The 8,113-nt window shown below is 41.5% G+C and overlaps 1 protein-coding gene across 2 annotated transcripts; it reads right to left on the bottom strand.

Moving 5' to 3' along the window:
* Nucleotides 1-501: 501 nt before the first annotated feature.
* On the bottom strand, nucleotides 502-7,878 carry LOC102768503 (retinitis pigmentosa 9 protein homolog). 2 transcript variants are annotated; one of them, XM_006757214.2, is made up of 4 exons: nucleotides 7,434-7,878; nucleotides 4,647-4,738; nucleotides 2,169-2,230; nucleotides 502-1,098 (listed from the first exon to the last, which is right to left on the bottom strand). In XM_006757214.2, exons 1-4 carry the CDS (start codon nucleotides 7,465-7,467, stop codon nucleotides 900-902), a joined length of 387 nt encoding a protein of 128 aa, XP_006757277.1. In that variant the 5' UTR covers nucleotides 7,468-7,878; the 3' UTR covers nucleotides 502-899. The 2 variants fall into 2 exon arrangements, with proteins under 2 accessions (XP_006757277.1, XP_006757278.1); XM_006757215.2 differs by lacking the exon at nucleotides 4,647-4,738 and having other exon boundaries at nucleotides 7,434-7,875.
* Nucleotides 7,879-8,113: the final 235 nt, after the last annotated feature.

Genomic DNA, 8,113 nt, shown 5'->3' with positions numbered 1-8,113 from the left:
CAGACTGCAGAGCTGCCTCGCTGCACACAGTCAAAACCAGAAGTTTCCAGGAGGGCTGTGCTTAGCCAACAGGACGACGGTGAATTTTGGATGTGGGTGCTTGACCCCGTATAGTCATCCCTAAATCCTTATAATTTTTCTGAATCAGTTGTTCTGGGCATAATCATAATCATGGGGTGACGGCAATAAGATCTAAGCAAGTTAAGTACATGATTTTTTACTGTTATTACCGGACACCCAATTACCCGTCCCCACCCCCCAAAACACTCAACCCATCGTGCCAGGGTTTATGAACACAGGCTTTTGTGAGCAGCAAGGCCCAACATACTTTACCCTGTTGAGTGAAAAAATGAAAAATGAAAACAAATGTGGATGATATGCTAGCATTGATGTTAAAAAACAAACAAAACCCACATTTGCTTAAGATTCATAATTAAACCTTATGTACCATTTAAATTTGGAACACATGCATGTATTATTCAGAAATAAAAAATACATTTGAAAAATAAATAATGAGCTTTTATTCTCCTCAACAACAGACAAGAGTGGAGCCTGAAGCCTGGGAACTGAGCAGCCTCGCTGTGGAGGTGGCAGCCCTGGGGGAGTGTCCTCAGAGGCTCTAGTCCGGCCACCCCGACTTCCTCGGACTCGCAGGCCACGGTGACCAGCAGGAGGACTGGGAGGGCCCGTCCTGCCGACGGCAGCGCCGTCCAGAGCTGGCACCTGGGGAGACACAGTCCCTCTCGGGGGTCACAGCTTCACTGGAAGGTAGGTGAGACGTCACTCATGTGTGTGACACCAGATGTACTCCTTGGGGTCCCCTCTCCGACTCCAGGCGCCCTGTTCTCGGCCACAGTGTGTGATTCTGAGACGAGAACACTGGACAACCCGAGCGGCTGTCAGTCCGAGTCCGAGCTCTCACTTGACTTGGAAGACTTATGCTTTAGTTTCTTCTTCCTTTTCTTTTCTTTCTTCTTTTTCTTATGCTTTTCTTTCTTCTTCCTTTTCTTGTGTCTCTCCTTACATTCCGAGGAGCTGGAGCTGCTGCCATCGTCATCTGAGGTGGAATCCTCCAGCAATTGCTTTAACTGTTGTATCCTAGACAGAGAAGACTGGTCAAAGAACCAGAAACCGTAACAGCATTGTCGAAGAATGTTTTTAAATATAAGATTAGCAGTGAGGATAAAAAAAGTCACAGATAATCACCTCATTCAATGCAGTACTTATTTTTTATTTTTGCATGTTGCCCATTCCTGTCCACATCCACGCCCATTGTCCTAAATATTTCCACGTTTCCTTTTTACATTTTTATTATTATTTTTTGATAGTATGTTTATTAAAGCTGGGGACAGTGAAACAAGGACGGGACCAGGATGGAAGTAACAGGAGACCCTCAGTGGGGCTGCTTCGCTCACTAGGAAGTCAGAGAAAGGGGGCCTTGGGGACCTTTTCACCAGGGGGTTAGTCAAGGATGTGCTGTCATTCCCCACTGCTCCCCTGGTTGCAAGTCTCATGGGGTCCCTTAGAGTTTAGGAGATAATATTCACTTGAAAAGGAGATTTGAGTGCACATGCCCCAAGGAGGTGTGCCTGCATATTTCTATAGTCCCTCCTATTGTAACTTCTAACAGATACAGCCTTTCCTAAATCATCCCCCCACTGCTCAAGTTCATACTAGCTAATCTAACCCCTCAACAATTAAAACTCAAGACCACGCCGAAACCGGTATAAAAATAAAAATAAAAAAAATAAAAAATAAAACTCAAGACCACAAATCTGAAAAAATAAAAACCTCCTGTTTTTTCACTGTCCTTATTCATGTTGAACAATAGCTCAGATCCCTGAAGACATTGGAGAAGATAAACTAAATCATATGAAAGAGAACCAATCAAACAGTAGAACCACACACCAGGAAGAGGGCTGCCAACATCAGCCATCCATGCGTCAGCAGGCTGGGCCACGCCCAGTGCATTAAGCTAACCCAAGTGGAGCAGGCTGACCTGCTCATTCCTGGAACACCAGCCTTTTCAGTGAGTCCTCCTGACCTCCAAGTGCTGCGCAATGAAAGCACCACACTTGTTACACTGCTCCTCTAATAGGAATAATTGTTTCCAACGTAATACCACTTAAAACTTCAAGAGGGTCTTGTTATCATCAGGACAACCTCACCTTATATCCTTTTCATGTCTCTTATTCTCTCGGATGATGTCATACATGGGATCTTCATGTGCCTTGAGGGTTAGAGAAAGTTAAGGTTGGGTAAGACTTCATGAACCATTAATTAAATAAATATTAAATTTCTCTGTTACTAAAACCAGTTATTTTTTTCCAGTTTGGTAATTTTTTAACATGTTCTAATTCTTCCTGAGGGTCACCATCACTGACTGCTAACTCATTGATGCTGTGAAAAGGATTTTCCAATTAGAAAAACACAGGATTGAAAATAAAATAATTTCTTAAAAAGAAAAAAGATTTAAAAATATAGGATTGAAAAAATATATATAGCATATAATTTAAGTATCTTTTATAAGTAAATAAACTCTGGCAGAATCACAAACTACTATACAAGGTAGAAATATTGAGGTAATTCTCTTTGGTCTATGTGTATAGATGACTAAGAGATAGGTTTTTTTAAAAAGTGAATTATAATAGATGATATATAAGAATGAAGCATTTATAGATACACAAAAATATATGTACCCTAAACCAAGTCTGGAAGTATACAGAAGTACAGATAATTTAAAATGACTTGCCGAAACCGGTTTGGCTCAGTGGATGGAGCGTCGGCCTGCGGACTGAGGGGTCCCGGGTTCGGTTCCGGTCAAGGGCATGTACCTGGGTTGCGGGCACATCCCCAGTGGGAGATGTGCAGGAGGCAACTGATCGATGTTTCTCTCTCATCGATGTTTCTAACTCTCTATCTCTCTCCCTTCCTCTCTGTGAAAAATCAATAAAATATATTTAAAAAATAAATAAATAAAATAAAATGACTTGAATTACTTAAAAATAAGAATAAGTATGAGAAATATTATGGTATGTGAATTACCTCAATTAAAAAAAGAAGAAATATTTATTGTAGAAATTTTCGGGTTATAAAATTTTTTTTTTAAATCTATTACCTCACTACCTAAGGGGTAATTACTACTAACATAAGTCTCTTTCCTTCAATCATTATTCATAATTTATGAAAAACTATAATCATTTTATATACACAACTCTACTGCTTTCACTTGCTGTCTTGAACATTTTCCTTGACATTACACATTCTTCTAACATATAATTACTAACATCTAAATACTTTTCGTTACAGTATTTTAATCAGCTTAACAATAACCCATAACCGTCGGACCAACTCGTTACAGTATTTTATGTTGATATGTTGGACTATTAAGTTGTTTCCTACTTTAGTTTCCATTTTTTTCAGTCATATAATTATAAAGTTATCCTGATACATACATAAACAGCTATGTATATAGTGATGTTCTCCTATGTCCTTAAGGTAAACTCTTAGAAGTAGGTTTTCTGAGTAAAAAAAAAAAGAATATGTTTAAAGTTTTTGAGGTTTATGACACTTTATGTTCTGTAGTATCTATAAAAGTATACACTCTGCCCTGGACAAGTAGCTCAGTTGGTTACTGGAACAACAAATCGATGTTTCTCTCTTCCCACTCCTCTCTCTCTCTCAAATCAATTTTAAAAAATTGACATTCTACCTAGAAGAGGAGTGATTGATCAAAAACATATTTAAGGTTATTATAAAATTAAAACACATTAAAAAAATATTTTTATTGACTTTAGAGAAAGAGGGAGAGAGAAATATTAATAGACTGCCTCCTGTACGCCCCCTACTGGGGATTGAGCCCACAACCTGGGCATGTGCCCTAATCGGGAATTGAACAGGTGACCTCTTGGTGCATGGGCCAACACTAAACTGAGCTACACTGGCTGGGCTAAAACACAACATTTTAAATGTCTAAAACAGCCGAAACCGGTTTGGCTCAGTGGATAGAGCGTCGGCCTGCGGACTGAAAGGTCCCAGGTTCGATTCCGGTCAAGGGCATGTACCTGGGTTGCGGGCACATCCCCAGTAGGAGATGTGCAAGAGGCAGCTGTTTGATGTTTCTCTCTCATCGATGTTTCTAACTCTCTATCTCTCTCCCTTCCTCTCTGTAAAAAATCAATAAAGTATATATTTTAAATGTCTAAAACACTTTGGCCCAGGCCAGTGTGGCTCAGTTGGTTGGAACGTCATCCTGTGCACCAAAGGGTCTTGGGTCTGATCCCAGTGAGGGTGTGTAAGAGAGGCAACCAATTGATGTTTTTCTCTCTCTCCGTCTCTTTCTAGAATCAATAAAAAACACATCCTCGGGTGAAGAAAAGACTGAATAAATATGTCTACTTCATAAAAAGAAGCACTATTCCCAACATATAAGCAAGTGCCACTTTAATAAGAAGTTAGTTTTTTGTTAATAAACTAATCTATCACACAAATGTAACTTAACAGAGATGTAGTTAACACCAGATACTTTGGCCGAAATGCTTCAGGGAATGTATTTTATATGAACTCCAGTTCACCAATTACTGCCTGGTTCATGGACATGCACTATTTCTAATAAATGTAAATTCACATGGTGGGGTTCTACTTACTACTCGGAACTGTTCTAACTTTTGGTTGCCTTTGATAAAGAAAGGGCATTCTTTGTCGCCCGTTCGGTGACCATACCGTTTACAGCGCCAACCTAAAAACAAAGAAGAAAGGGGATATATTTCTGTAAGATAACACAGTTTCATTTAATGAAGATAATCACTAGATCACATTAAGGTTTTTCTTCATTAGACTCCAATCGAAAAGCATATGCAATCAGTGAATGAACGATTAAGAGTCTAGAAAATTGGCAACACATGAGTGAGATTGCTGGCCATGCATAGCAGTAGGCCCACTCCCGAAATACTGACACACACTTGAATTTCAAAAGACTTATTGGTGATTTGTAGACATATTAAAGTTTAAAAACCACTGTTCTAGGTAACACTACAACCAATAAAAAAGAATGAAGGTATGTATAGTTTACATGTCTGGAACAAGTTCAAGTTTTGTGGAACCTGGAGGCAGTGCGCGCTTTAGGGAAAAAAACAAACATCTTTCCTTGGGCAAATTTTACAAAATCGTATGACCATATCAACATATCGATGGGATACCTGCAGGCCCTTGAAAGGCACCATTGAGGTTCCCTGAAGCTTAAACTTCAATTACTTCTTGGTAGAACTGGCTCTGGTCCCAACCCAAACACACTTACTTTCCAAGTCAATGCAAATATCTATAAAATGGTAAGTGAAATGCAACTCACAACCTCATCAAACAGAGTACATAGTAATTTTCAAACTTAAAAAACTTCAAAAAAACCTCTAGGCCCTGGCAGGATAGCTCAGTTGGTCAGAGCACCATCCTAAGACACTAAGGTTGCAGATTCAGCCCCTGCTCAGAGCACATACAAGAAGCAACCAATGAATGCACAAATAAGTGGAACAATAAAATCAATGTTTCTCTCTCTCTCTCTCTCTCTCTCAAATCAATTAAAAAGAAAAAAAGTTGTAGGCTTCTGGGTACCGATGTCAGACCGAACACATTCATCTGCTTTCATTCCCTTCCTAAACAGTCATCTAAATGACAATGACGAAAATTCTTTTCAGAAGTGAGAACCCAGGAACTATGTCAAGAATGGCCAAGTGACAATCTCTATAAATTTGTTCTTCCATAAAAGCACTGACAGGAGTTGCAAATTTGCCCAAATCAACTTCTGTGCAACCCTGGGAATTACCCAAAGGCCTGCCACGACCTGAGGAGCATTAATTCAACAAAAAGCAGTGGACCTTGGCTAAGACCAGCAGGATTTCTGGCATTTTAACTGGACCATCTCGCCCCTTCTGTAAGTCCTGAAAGCAAGCAGCCTATAACGCCAGCGGCTGTGAAAAGCAGCAGCCTTGCACCCCTTATAAAGCCCTATCCTCAGTTGAAAATCCACATGTATCTTCTGATGCCCCCAAAACTTAAAATTGCCTACTGTTGCCCTAGCTGGTTTGGCTCAGTGGACAGAGCATCGGCCTGCAGACTGAAGGGTCCCAGGTTTGATTCAGATCAAGGGCACATGCCCGGGTTTCGGGCTTGATCCCCAGTGGGGGGCATGCAGGAGGCAGCCAATCAGTGATTCCCTCTCAGCATTGATGTTTCTATCTCTCCCTTCCTCTCTGAAACCAATAAAAATATATTTAAAAAAAAATAGCCTACTGTTCACTGGAAGCCTTACTGATAACACGTATTTTGTATGCTATACGTGTTATGTACTGAATTCTTACAATAAAAAGGATCGGTGACTAGAGAAAAGAAAACATTATTAAGAAAATCTTGAGAAAATCCATTTATAATACTTACTGGAAAAAAATCTGTGTATAAGTGGACCCACGTAGTTCAAACCTATAATACAGTTCCACATACTACTCTGAACTGTTCTAAATTTTTTTTGTTTTGTTAGTTCTCACCTGAGGATATTTTTCCATTGACTTTTAGAGAGAGTGGAAGGGAGAGGGAAAGACAGAGAGAAACATTGATGTGAGAGAAACACATCGATTGGTTGCCTCCTGCACATGCCCTGACCAGGGCCCGGGCAGGGGAGGAGCCTGCAACCAAGGTACATTCCCGTGACTGGAATCGAACCCAGGACCCTTTGGCCTGCAGGCCCACGGTCTATCCACTGAGCCAGACCGCCTCGGGCTGAACTGTTACGGCCAAAGTGATCCTGAGTCAGGGGGTGAAAGGATTGAGAAAAGACAGACAAGAGAATGAAAGCTGGGTCTCGGTGGGACACTGCTCCCTGATGAGGAGACAGCGCCGGCGCCCATAAGCCATGTCTTTATTTTATAGCAGATGCCACGAGGCAAAGTAAGAGTGTGATCACGTTGTTTACAGCATTCTCGTGAGTTTCAACCCCACTCAACTATATGCACCTGAACTCTAGCACAAGGCACGTGGGGCTACATGTTCGGACCATAGGTTCAAGCTTACAACCACAGCCGCGCCCCACACTGAACTTTTCTAAATTTTTAAAAAACTGTGGTAAAAATACAGGCAACCTAGGAGATATTATGGGTTCGGTTCCAGACCATAACAATAAAGTGAGTCGTAATGTTTTTCCTAGTGGAGCATCTTGCCTTCAGTCAGTAAATAACCAACATTTGTGAAACGCAATAAAGCAAGCGCAATAAAACGAGGTTGGCCCATATACATGACATTTACCATCACACTCTCCCGCTCCATGACTCTTTTCCTTTGTAAAACGGAAACTCTATATTCTCATTAAACAACAACTCCCCATTCCCTTGTGAACCGTGGTGTCACCTGTGTGTGTTCAGGAGTCCCGGATGCGCGTGCACACTCACACTGCATAACTTTGACCTCCTTCCCCAGGGGCATCCAAAGCCCTTTGGTTGGCGCGTGAGCCAGGAATTCCCTGGCATGCTCATTGCCTGGCACGTCTGGGATACAGTCTTCCGGCTTAGTCTCATCCTCCTAAAAAGGGAAACAGCGAGTAAACAATATGGCAGAAAGCGCCAGACCCTCTCCACCTGCCTCAGAGCACAGCGTGGCCTGGCTTTCTCAGGGGGGGAGCTCCCAAGGTCGTCATGAGTCACCTCTCAAGAACTGGAGACACCACTGAGACCGGACAGAAAAAGTGGAAGTGAATGTGCTGGAAGAACTACATCACAAAAACGAAGTGGCTGTTCTTGTTTGAGCGGATAGAAATCTGTCCTTCATACAGGAGTGATCTGCAAGCTCGAAATTCTAATGTATATCAGATTCCAAGATCAAGAAAAAGGTTTCAGCCCTGGCCTGTTTGGCTCAGTGGATAGAGCCTTGGCCTGCGGACTGAAGGGTCCCAGGTTCAATTCCGGTCAAGGGCATGTACCTTGGTTGCGGGCACATCCCCAGTAGGGAGTGTGCAAGAGGCAGCTGATCGATGTTTCTCTCTCATCAATGTTTCTAGCTCTCTATCCCTCTCCCTTCCTCTCTGTAAGAAAATCAATAAAATATATTAAAAAAACAAAAAAAGAAAAAGGTT

This window comes from Myotis davidii, unplaced genomic scaffold (assembly GCF_000327345.1).
Source record: "Myotis davidii unplaced genomic scaffold, ASM32734v1 scaffold573, whole genome shotgun sequence".
Taxonomy (NCBI): Eukaryota; Metazoa; Chordata; class Mammalia; order Chiroptera; family Vespertilionidae; genus Myotis; species Myotis davidii.
The sequence above is the reverse complement of the archived record's forward strand: the minus strand, read 5'-3'. Positions and strand labels throughout refer to the sequence as shown.

Excerpts from the sequence above, each read along its gene's own strand:
- LOC102768503 (XM_006757214.2), bottom strand. The coding sequence starts at position 7,467 with ATGCCCCTGGGGAAGGAGGTCAAAGTTATGCAGT. Across the intron at positions 2,231-4,646 it reads AGTTAGAACAGTTCCGAGTA|GCACATGAAGATCCCATGTA; the intron begins GTAAGTAGAACC and ends CTAACCCTCAAG. Across the intron at positions 1,099-2,168 it reads AGACATGAAAAGGATATAAG|GATACAACAGTTAAAGCAAT; the intron begins GTGAGGTTGTCC and ends TTCTCTGTCTAG.